General features: G+C 49.4%; 1 protein-coding gene across 1 annotated transcript; it reads left to right on the top strand.

Annotated features, from left to right (window-relative positions):
• Positions 1–2,374: 2,374 nt before the first annotated feature.
• On the top strand, positions 2,375–10,905 carry NCLIV_020990 (hypothetical protein; the record flags this gene model as incomplete). The annotated part of the gene is made up of 13 exons (XM_003882295.1): positions 2,375–2,746; positions 3,179–3,842; positions 4,373–4,534; positions 5,075–5,492; positions 5,857–6,053; positions 6,265–6,542; positions 7,109–7,261; positions 7,828–7,982; positions 8,584–8,710; positions 9,127–9,244; positions 9,731–9,777; positions 10,020–10,131; positions 10,505–10,905. 13 exons carry the CDS (start codon positions 2,375–2,377, stop codon positions 10,903–10,905), a joined length of 3,204 nt encoding a protein of 1,067 aa, XP_003882344.1.
• Between the last annotated feature and the right edge of the window lie 751 nt (positions 10,906–11,656).

Raw genomic sequence — 11,656 nt, 5'->3', positions numbered from 1 at the left:
AAAAAGATCCAAAGCAGAATCAGCGGACAAGCTGAGTCATCTGTACCGAATGCCAAAACAGCACGGTGGGGCGCAGACGATGAGCGGCAGGGCCTGGCAGCGGGTCCAGCGTTCGCAGTAGGAAGAGGGAGGCAGGTCTGTTACACCAAGTGTGTCAGTAAATAGGATCAAGTGGATCCGTAAGGCACACGGAAAGGGGAAGCGACAGTAGACTCTTTCAGGGCAAAGCCGACTACAGACGAGGACGAAAGGCACTGTCGGTGCTTCTTTCGAATCGAAGGGATGCATCACTGAGTCAAGATGAGCATGCGTTTCAGCGCGGAAACGGAAAACAGACACCGCTGTTGACGAGTTCAAAGGAGCAAAAGGAGCTTCTCCGAAGAAGAGGCTCGATAGTACTCCCCTTAAGTACATAATATACAGTCCCAGAAGGAACGGGGGCACGTCGCTGAAGCCCCAGGCGGCACTGCTTGTCCCCTGATGATGTTAACCGTTAATGTACGCGCCCCGCTACGTCCTGGTCTACAGTACGTTATCTCCACTCTTGTGCGACTTAGAAACCCTACGCAACTTTCGTCAATGCTTCATTATTCTACATGCACGAAGTTCCACAGATGGGTCTCGGAGGAGAGAAACGCTTCGATGGGCTGCACGTGACTCTGTGGGGTTACGTATTTTACAGACCACACAGGACTGGCCGTCTCTGCAAGGCAATTCGCCCGGCCTCCATGATGCACGCAGCCAACAACAAACACACGGCATTGCGTATGTGCTTATTGCTATGCTAGTTCGCATGGGGTCTTGACTTTCCCACAAGAAAAACAAAAAAAACATGGTACACTCAAATTGCGAAATTGTACTGAGGAGGTTGATTTGTAGCCCCGGTGTGATGAATATCCGCCGCAACTAAATTAGGTTGTCCGCCTGCGGAGAAGAAAATAAGTTACCAGTGTGCGAAGTCACAAATGTATCCAGTGACCTCACACAATTTACCCTTCCGCCTGCAATCCTTCTATGATAGAGTCGCTTCCGTGATAGTGAAGAGGGCAAAACCACTTCCGTGTGTCAGCGAAAATGTACAAAAGCTCGCGGTGTATATCAAGGAAACTTGTTTCGAAACCTGACAGGCGCCTTCGGCGCCTGGATGACTACTAAACCGAAACTTGAGTACCAATAATCAGGGAAGTTCCCGCGCCTTGAGGGAACCGATATATTGATTGCCAGCAGTTACAGTTAAGAAGCGAATACCCGCTGTCAGGCTAGTGTGAGTTCCTTCTTCGATGATCAGGTGGATTGACTCGGAGAACAGTTGTTGTTATTTTCTGTAGGGAAAACAAGAACCACCAGCCGGTTGACGCGTCGCCACGTTCCCGAGACGGCATTTTTGTAAAAACGATTCGCATCCTTTGGGCAGCCAATTACACCCCTATCAATATTCCGATCAAAACAGGCGTCTTGCCTTTGCTTTGGCTGCATAGATGCAAGCACGCCTTCATCTCGAAAACCCCGCCGGGGTAAGGTTGGCGTCTCTTTGCAAAGCCGGAAACGGGCGTTTCAATCGCGAGTCAGAGACGTTCCCGGTCGCCTCGAACGGCGGCGGATCTGAGACGCCAGTCAACAACCTAAATTGAAAGGGAGGTGTGCCTCAAATGATGGATGAACATAATTCTGTGTTTTTTCCTTCTTGTTCCCAAGAAGCGCAAAAGACATGTGGCTGTTTATTGTCCTGTTATGAAATGCAGCAAAGAAACTGATGCTTGTGCAGTGCCACTCGTAGAACGCTGTTCGGGAGCATTCTCAGGTAGCATCTACTCACGTCATTTTATTTTCCGTATGGTATGAGGCAAACGTTTTTTTTTCAGTTTTCCAGCTTCATTGGAAGTTCACGAATTTTCATTCGTTACCCTTTCTGAAAGTTAACGACCCTGACCTCCTGTTAGCGGCACTCACGGGGGCAGCCACGTTTACAATCGACTTGGTACGCTAGCATTGCATCTGGTATCTGCTCGTCATAACGCATTCTTCCAGTACAGTGTCCTTCGTGTGATCTGCTTTCACTATTCGTTAACTCATATCTCACGGTCGTGCGACATTCTCTGTAGGAGTGTTGGCCCCTCCGGTGAGGAGCGGCAGCCACCTGATTTTTGTCGTCACCTGGAGCACGCCGACCAGCATGAGGCTGTTCGCCCATGGCAAGGGCGTTCCGCTCTCCACCGACTCAATTGTGAGATGTTGTTGTTGCACATTTTCTCTCTTCCCTTTAGTGGATCCCGCGTTACTTCCACCAGACTGTGGCAGGTATGGTAGTCGATGGCGCCTTCTGCCGTCGCGGTGGCTCAGCGGGGTCACATTGGTGTTGTTTTTTGCGTTGCATATGCACTGTCTTTCGGGTGCCGTCACCGGTGATGGAGACGTCACTGGTGCAAATCTAAGGGACCTTGTCAATGTAGATAGCAGCAAAGAGCGCGCGGTGCAGTTTAGCGCAGCGGGAGACAAAGGGCCTGCCGAATCGGGACTTCGTCATACGCCGTTTCACGTGGCTCAGTCTTCTGTTCCCATCCGCCATCATGCTTTTCATTCTGCTGATGAGGCAACCGAATTCCCCGAGGCTCACGATGAGGTTCCAACAAAAGTAGAGGAAAGGCAGGGTTTCGGTGAGGGAGGAGACAGTGCACAGCAGGCCCTCACCGCCGACGGACGCAGATCTCTGCTTGAGAGGAAATCGGTATGTGTTATGAGCTGTTGTCTCGGCGATTATTCGCGTTGCGGTCTTGCTTCGTTACAGAGATGCCGTTCGATCCGTGTCTAATCCGGCGCAAGTGCACGTGCTCCGTATGACGGACTGTACAGGTGCCGCGTGTACATAGATCAAAATATATCTGTATGCGTGGGTTGCTGAAGTCTGCTACTTCTAGCAGTGAACAATCTCTTTCTGTTGGTGAGTGAGCTTTGAGCACGGGTAAACATCGCAGCGACACACACAACCCGAGGTTGCGCGCTTCAATGATTTTGACGGCAGTTTCGTGTTGATATTGGGACTGTTGTGGTGTGTTTGCGGGTACGTCCCACTCCGCAGGCAGCTTGAAATACTTTCCACAGTGACGTATTCCGGTTTTAACAACGATATTATCAGAGACAGTTTTCACAAAATGTGTGAAGCTGATGTGTTGTGCTGCTCCAGGCATCTAGTTCGACTACGACGGAAGACGACTTCGACAGTTTATTCAAAGACGACGTGCCCAAGAAGCCCAAAAAGGGACTAGACAAGGGGGCCTCCTCCGGTGAAACGGGTTCCGGCAAAGGCAATTCCGGCGCTGACAGTCTGTCTTCTCTCCTAAGCGGAACATTAAACACCGGATCCAATAACAAAAGGGAACAGAAAAGTGACGCTCGTTCAAAGAGCAACATAAGTTCTTTGACGAAGGCCGAAAAGAATCGACCTATGTCCAAATTAAAAAGCATGGGCACCTCCTCAGCGGATTTCGATTTCGACCTTGAAAGTTCCTCCAACACCCGGGCCAGGGACAAAGGTCGGTCATCACCGGACTCATCCATTGAGGATGCTTTCGGCAGCGACTCGGGAGGCATTTTTGGCTCGTCGAATGATTTTTCCAACTTTGGAGACTCTGCAACCTCCAATGGGAATCTGTTGGCATCGTTGGGCGACGCACCCGACGCGCATTCAGATAAGCCTTCTCGAAGCCCCCTTGACTCGACACTGACGAGTATGGTAAACCCATTCGCGCAACAGCCGTCGATGACTCCCATGACGGACCAGGCAGAAAAATGGTCAAAAGAAAATCTCAGAGAATTCGAACATAGAATGCCGAACAAAATGCGAGGTGAGTTATAGCAGCAACGACTCGGTCGGGTTCACTTAGGAGAGAAGGATAGCTTTTTTGTGCCTTTGCTTCCTATATGGATTCTCAGTTCTGATGCATTTGTACCATTGATGCCAGAATGGCTTCAAAGCGCCTGGCAGCGAGCCTTTGATGTCTATTTGCACGATGCACGCTTCTTCTCTTCGCTCTGTTCTGCAGTACAGCAGGGCGTGGCAATGGTGTCAAGGGTTTCATATGGCTTCTCGCTTTTCAACATTATCCTTGGCCATGATAGAGAGAAAAACCGTTATGCAGACTAGAAACTGTATTTGCAGACTGGAGAGGTCACATAAATTATGCTCGTACTATACACCATCCATTGCTCTATTTATCTGCTGCTCTGCTATTTGCCTTCCTGCCGTATTCTGATCCGATCCGTTGGGTGTTTCGTTCCTTGATATGAGTATCTGCTGTTCGGGTTGTATGGAAGATCTCTTCTCGCTTCGTGGGCATTGTGCTATTCTTTTCCTCTTGCTTGCATTTCAACGCAGATGGTCCCAACCCGGATAGCTGGTACAAGAACAACATTTCAGAGAAAAGCGTAGCAGATCTCAACAGGGCCCGAGAAATACGGCGCACTGCTGAAGCAAATCAGATTGCGACGCCTATCGAAACAGTGTACACCAGAGCAATTAAAACTGTTCCTGCTATTAGTAAGTCAACACGATTCTTTGGTCTGTTTTCTGTTTGGAATTCGAGGAGAGTTGTCAACTGCATTGTAACCCGGCATATGCATATACGGTATGGCGATGACGGGTTCTTTACACTCATGTTTATTGCTCGGCGCGATTGGCATCTGCCTTCGCAGATTAAAAGAATGAACATCAGTGCTTGGATGTGATTAGCGTAATTCGGTCTACTTAGAGGAGGCGAAAGTGGATTGGGTGGCGATGACAGAGAACAGAGGGGGAGCCGCGGAAGGCAGGCGCAGAAAACAACCTGGAGAGAAGCAAACGAAAAGGAGAAAAGGGGTGCGCTTCCAAGGAAAACAAATGGAGGAAAAAGAAGCGACTGTGGTCGCTCATTCTGCTCATTTTGCTTTGTTTCTCTATGCTCAGCAGACTTTTTTGTGCAGATTTCACTGTCTCCGTGCTCTTTTTGTAACGAGTGCGTAAAATGCAGGTTTGACGGTAAATTTACAACTACTCACTCGGATTTCCCGGAAGTCTTCTCTACCTGCATTTCCTTTTCAGACTATCTTGGTGCGGGGTATGACCACGTCAGAGGAAATCCGATCGGGGACCCGAGCTCTATGGGAGACCCCGGGCTGCGGCCCCCCGTGCTTCGGTTTAGTTACGCCCAAAACGAAGACGGTGTCTCGAACGATTTGACTGTTTTGCAGCCGATTGGTGGTTACGTTAGGCCGTACGTTGCGTGCAAACAAAGCGAAACCGTCAGCGAACTGTCAACCCTCAATGATTACCAAAATGAGCTGTCGGTGGATGCGTCACTTCAAGGTGGAGATCCGATCGGCTTGAATAGTTTCTCCGCCTCAGCGGGATACAGGGAATTTGCGAAAGAGGTCTCAAAGAAGGACACGAAGACGTACATGCTGAGGACCTACTGCATGCGATACGAAGCCGGAATTGCACAAGGCGACCAGTTCAAGTGGTAGGGAGCGCAGTGCAGGTGGCGAATTTGAGAATCGGGATGGGCACCACTCACTGCGGAATTTAGTGACAGCTAACCGAATCTGCAGGCTCTTCCAGCAGACAGCCAGACCACAGAAACTCTGCCGTTTCCGCTCCCCAAATAACACATTTTCGCAGCCGTGCTGCTTATGACATGTCGAGCATTGTTGCGATCAATCCATGCGCTCCCGGATAGGATGCTCCGGAGATGGGGCACTTGGGTACAGCCTGGCCGCAGCAACGCCATCGCCGTACACACGGCGGAAGTGACCACACGCATCATAATTACGGATGTTTCCTCTGGTGGAATGGATGACGTCTGTCATTATCTTGGATCTCCTCAGGAACGTAACATTAGCATTCGCGGCTGCCGTCGAACACTTGCCGGACACCTTCGAGGGGCATAATCCTCACTGCGGTTGCTCGCCAGAGCAATGGCGTCAAGATGAGGCTGCGGACGTATGCGCTGGCTCCAACATTCCCACCTGGATCCGCTTTATAGAGCAGTTCGGCACCCACTATTTGGTTCGGTTGTTTGCGGGTGAGATAGAAAACCCTGTTTGACAAAAACTCTACTTCTGCACATGTCTGCAACTCGCCTCTATTTGGACTATGCTTGTCCGTAGGTGTACACCTTTTCTACTGGCACTTGGGTACATGCTTTATTTGATGTACGTGGGGAAGCTTGTTTCATCGCCTGCTGGTTTACAACTACTTGCGCTTCCAAATCCTCTGTACGTTTGTGCGTCCAGGTGGGAAGATGACGTATCAAGTGACAGTGAAGCGGTCGGAAGTGGAGAAAATGAAGAAGAAGGGAGCCGACGTTAAATCGCAGTTGAAGATGCAGTTGGTTGGCGTTAGTGGAGGGGGGAATCAGGGAGTCGCGACGACGAAGAATAAGAGCTCATCAAATTACGAGATGAATGTACAAAAAGAGACACTTGTGATCGGCGGGCGGCCTCCAGCGAATGTCTCTGATCCCGGTGCCTTGGCGGTTTGGGCCGATACTGTTGAAGAGCTCCCCATGCCTGTAAGAGAAACTCGCTCGCTGTGTGCCAAGGCTTTCTTCATTTTCTTTGTTATGTATCAATGATTACCAGAGGTTCTTCAAACAAATTAGCAAAATTAGTCGCCTGTGCTTCACAGCCGTCCTCATCCGCCTTGCTTTTCTGCCCTTCGAGTTTCCCGTGGGGGCGGAGAGATCGCTGAAACGTGACGAGTCGTGTGCGTCTTCAGGGAAACACTTCTGTACTTGCCAGTTTCTTTTGACCGTGTCTTTGGCATCGATGGTCGATACGTCCTGACCGGGTGTCTTTTCTTCGCCTCTGCGTGTGTGTATGGTAGAGATCCGGATTCGCAATGTTTTCTACATTTTCATGCCCCGGCTTTCTTGCTGGCTACTTTGTATATCAGTTTGTTCCTACATCAGTAGACGCGTTTCCAAACGCAGAAGACATTTATTAGACGTTTACAGTTCCGGGCGAATTCGGGGGCACTGGCCTGATCTGAAGACACAACACGTGCAAAGGCGTGCTCTGGTTGGTGAATCACTAGCTTGCTGTGTTCGTGTCGCTACTCTGTTTGATCACTTTTCAGGTAAAGTTCGAAGTTCAGCCGCTGCACTTTTTACTGCCTCTCGAAAAGCAGGAAGCCTTCAAGCAGGCCGTCGCGTTCTATTCGAAGGCTGTGGGGTTGACGTCCCAGGATCTCAGTGCGCTTACAGGTGTTACTCGGAATCTCCCCACAGAGGTAAGAGAAAGACTGAAACAAAACAAAGTTTTCGCGGAAGGTCGCGAAAGGCGCGCACACGCTGTGCAGTGCGAAGTTTTGTAGTATTCTTCGGTAAGTGTTCACAAGCTCATCGAAGAGGACTCACGTGACTACGCTCACAAGTACAACAACGAAATAGTTTAACGCGAGAAGGATGAGCAAACGCGTTTTTTTCTTTTGATCGGAGATGAAATCCACTGAACGCGTCAACAGGTGCAAATGGCTGTCCGCTGGAAAGAGTAACCAGGACGAGAGGATGAATAGTTGATTCATGATCCTGCGAAGAGAACAGGAGTGAACAACAGCCTTGTCCACATCTTCCCTGTGCAGAGTGAAGTCTCAAAGTCGGAAGGATCCGTAGTAATTGTTTTATGTTTTCTGTTGCGTGTTGTTCTATCGGTTTCGGCACCGTTACAGTGTGCCACTTCCCTACCTCGTTTCGAGGCATCATGAGGGAATTCTACAGAACATCGGCGTGAGCCATCGGCTGCCTGCAGATTTCGGTCGGCCCCTCACCGTGATACGTGTTATTATCTCTTTTTCAGCTGACCAAAGCGACCCAGGTTGCATGGTCAGGCCCACCTCCAGGATTCGCCAAGTGCCCAGAAGGGCAAGTCGTCATTCTAGGTTTTGCAATGCATTTGAACTTTAAGGAGCGTGGCACCGACAACTTCCGCATTAGTATGTGCCCCCCCGGCAGGTAAACGATGCTTGTCTTCGGGACAGCTAGGGCGTTCATGTATACCATAATGGTTGGTTCCAAAAGTGCCAGCATATTTTGCACGTGTATGGAGGCTCTTGATAAGCGGAGCTTGACGACCACGTCGATCTGGGGTATTGTCGTGTTGTTAGTGATAGGCTCAAAAATACAGGTTGGCGCATGGCCACGAAAAAGAAAAATAAACAACCTTTTATTTCAAAGTTCGGGGTTTTCGTCACGCATATGTTCACATGTATATATCTCTTTACTTGTATCGTGTGTAGGCATGCACAGGATACAAGCCGAGCAGAACGCTTGAGTGTGTACCTTTGAATTGTGGGAAATGTATTCGTATCTACGTCTCATTTATTCATACTTCCATCCTGCTTATATGCATGTGTGCACGTTCATATACAGCAACTGAGTTCCGCTGAACGTGTTTACGCGTGTACTCCGCAGAGTGGCAACATCCCAGACATAATACTCTTACGTAACGGATGGGAAACAGCAACTAACGCTCATTCGCACTAGTGTCAGCTTGATGTGGGCGTTTCCGTGTAAGGGAAACACTCTTCTCTAGTTGTTTTGGTTGTTTTCTCAGAGAAAAGTGCGACGGAGTCGGTACCGCCAGTGATGTGACTGACGACGGCCGTATCTACATTCTTTGCGGAGATGAACCGATTAACGAAATCCAACAAGTCGTGGCTGAGACCCCTATTGCCAGCGGGGTACGTTGTTTCCTTTGGCGTCATCGTAACTTCGTTTAACTGAGATTTTTCCAACGCTGAGCTAGTGAGGACACTCATCCACAGGCGGAAACAGCAAAACGGGGGGCGAAACCCGATAACCTACTTTTTCCCTTTAACACCCAGACGATGACGTCTGATACGTTCACACTCAGCGGAAATGTTTGACGCTTTCCTGTGCGTTCGGATTATATATAGAAGCATTGTTCGTTGGTCGTCCTTTGTTTTATCAATTGTGCGAGTCTGCAGTTTTTGCCTCATGATGAATGCTGGTTCCTACACGTTGAATGGTGACCTTGGAAAAGCGGAACTTCCTCTTCTTTCTTTCCGCTGTATACCGAGCGCTTTCGGTGTACTCTCATGTGGATGTAATTCGTTTGGGCTACTTGTCTTCCCAGGCGTCGGTCCTCGAAGCCACTTGTCCTGATGAGACGGTCATCTTAGGCGGCTTTGGAATATCTGTCCAAGACGGTGCTGATGGGATCGACAGCTTTTCCGTAGAGTCATGCACAACAGGTACATTATCAGTCACCTTAGTCGTCTCTCCAACGAAAATAAGCACGCCGTTTTCATTTTCCGCCGTGTTTGTTTGGTATGATTAGAGAAAGGTATTCTGTTGCCCTCTGCTCCTCCAATGCGCGGTCCTGCGATCAGGTTTGGCGCAAAGCACATTTCTAGGTTTACTCTTCAATAGAGCGCTCATTTCGGTTTTTTGTGCTTTCAAGTATGAGCGTCGTGTTACGGGTTAAACCACGAAGGCTGCAGAATTGTTGTCCCAAGACTCCAATGTCTCTTCCTATATGATCAAACAAGTGATTCTGTCTTCACCGTATCCCATCAGGTCAAACGGTTTGCACAAAAACGCCCTCACCTGGCTCGGTGAAGAACCTGTTATGGATGGCCTGCATCGACAAACAATATACCGGAGTTCGGGTAGGGTTCTAGAATCCAATGTCGCGGAACGGAAACATTCAGTTTCGTGTCAAAGTGGCATGCTTTTAGGTGGTAGACAGTTTAAGGGTGACGAAGTCGTCGACAAAATCGTTTTTGTAGGCAGTTTCGTTGGATTCCCGTCATCTCATCAAGCCATTCCCTCGTAACCGCTGTAGGGAGTCACGATTGCCGCTCTGTGCCTGGGTATTTTAACCAGTAGTATACAAGAAGATCATTTCGCGGTTGCTTGCTGCTATGATACCGGTTGCCAGTACTGGGCTGATTTAGGATTGGCGCGCATTCGGTTGCACAAGAATGGCAGTGTATTGTAAATCAACTTCTCTTGCCTTTTTCTCAGGAGCTCATCAACGTGGCGACGCTTGGTTCTCATGGAAAGACGAATAAGCACGCTCCGGATCAAGATGGAAGTGTTCGCGTAGAATGCCCTGAAAATACTTCCATTGTGCTTGGTGAGTTCCGGCTTTTCTCTTCAAACCCTGAACACATAAGATCATCGAATATAACGGTATGCTCCTGAATGTAACGGTACAAGCTGTAAACCAAAGACTCCTTAACTTAAACTGCCTTTACGGAAACGCTATCAAGCTGACACAAAATTAGAAATACGGGGTCTGGTGAAGCCCTTGGAAAGCAGGAGGCTCGAAGTTACACTGTTTCTTCTCTCGGGGTACTGGCCATATCCGGCACCAGCTTTTTCGCACACTTTACTTACACTACGACCCTTGTAGAGACGTTCCCAGGAAATTTTTTGTAACACTGAGAGAGGTGTATGCTCTCATATTGTCCCGGCGTTTTTTCATATTTTTCTCCTCCCTATGGCAGGTTATGCTATGGAAATGCACACGAACATGCAGCTTGTACGTGATAAATTCATTCACTGCCCCGAAGACGGCAAGGCATGCCAGTTGTCTGGGAAGGGCGTGGACAAAGGAGTACTGTGGGTGTTTGACAAGCACGCCCTTTTTGGCTGGGTGATCTGCAAAACCGTGAACGAGCCTGCCAGTCACGTTGCAACGGACGTGGGCAAAGCGAAGGGAACCAGTAAGAAGAAAAAAGGGAAGAAAGGCAAAAACGAGAAACATCAACATGATGGGGAAGAGGAACAGCAGCCGGTCGCAGACGTACCGACGGAAGCTCCTGTAACAACCGATGCTGCGCCACTGCCGGAATTCAACAGTACTTCGACTCTCCAGCTCGCGGACGTCAAGTTATCAGACCTGTAATAGCGCGCAAGCGGTGATCACCTGTTGAAATCTCGTTTTTGTATGACTTCGACCGGGACGTCATCAGGATGCCACATGCTGCGAGTATACGGCCTGACAGGCTGTGTCGGAGAGGTGACCGTCAGGTGTCATGGAAACAAGAGAAGCCACGAATAACAGGAAATCTTATCCTGAAAAGTCAACATCACGGCAGTGGTGGCGGCCGAAAATGACGGTACCAGATTTGAAACACTACAGAGCAATTGCCTGGATAGCAGGTAGAGGCTACCTTATGGACGGCATGCCTGGCCTTTCCAGAGAATCACGTCTCTTCCAAATTTGACAGCAGCGCAGCTCACACTGCCACTGCCTGAGAATGGCAACGCGGCGCTCCTCCGACTCTGTATGTTCGAAAATATCGACAGACAGAAAAGGTTCGCTGCGCTTGTATGGAGGTGGAAGTAAAGAACGCAGCCGTCAGTTTCGTATTCGTTGTCGACGGGTTGTGAGTCATTTCCGGCTTCAGCAGTGTAGCGATACGCACCCCTTCCGCGTGCGGAACTCATCTGTGTCGCACTCCTGTCCCGCAACACGGACGTGGGCCTGACGAGGACCGCGGATACGCGGAAACTGTGCTGCATACGTATGCATATCTGTTTATCCCATATTCTGGTGTGCACATGACATTTGTTGCTAGTGCATCCGCACGTGTTCCGCCTGTGTACGTTCACGATGTACACGCCAGAAGGTTTATCAGTGGCCGTGGCCTTGC

The sequence above is a fragment of the Neospora caninum genome, chromosome VIIa (genome assembly GCF_000208865.1).
Source record: "Neospora caninum Liverpool complete genome, chromosome VIIa".
Lineage (NCBI taxonomy): Eukaryota > Apicomplexa > Conoidasida > Eucoccidiorida > Sarcocystidae > Neospora > Neospora caninum.
Note: the sequence above shows the minus strand (reverse complement) of the source record. Positions and strands in the feature narration are given on the sequence as shown.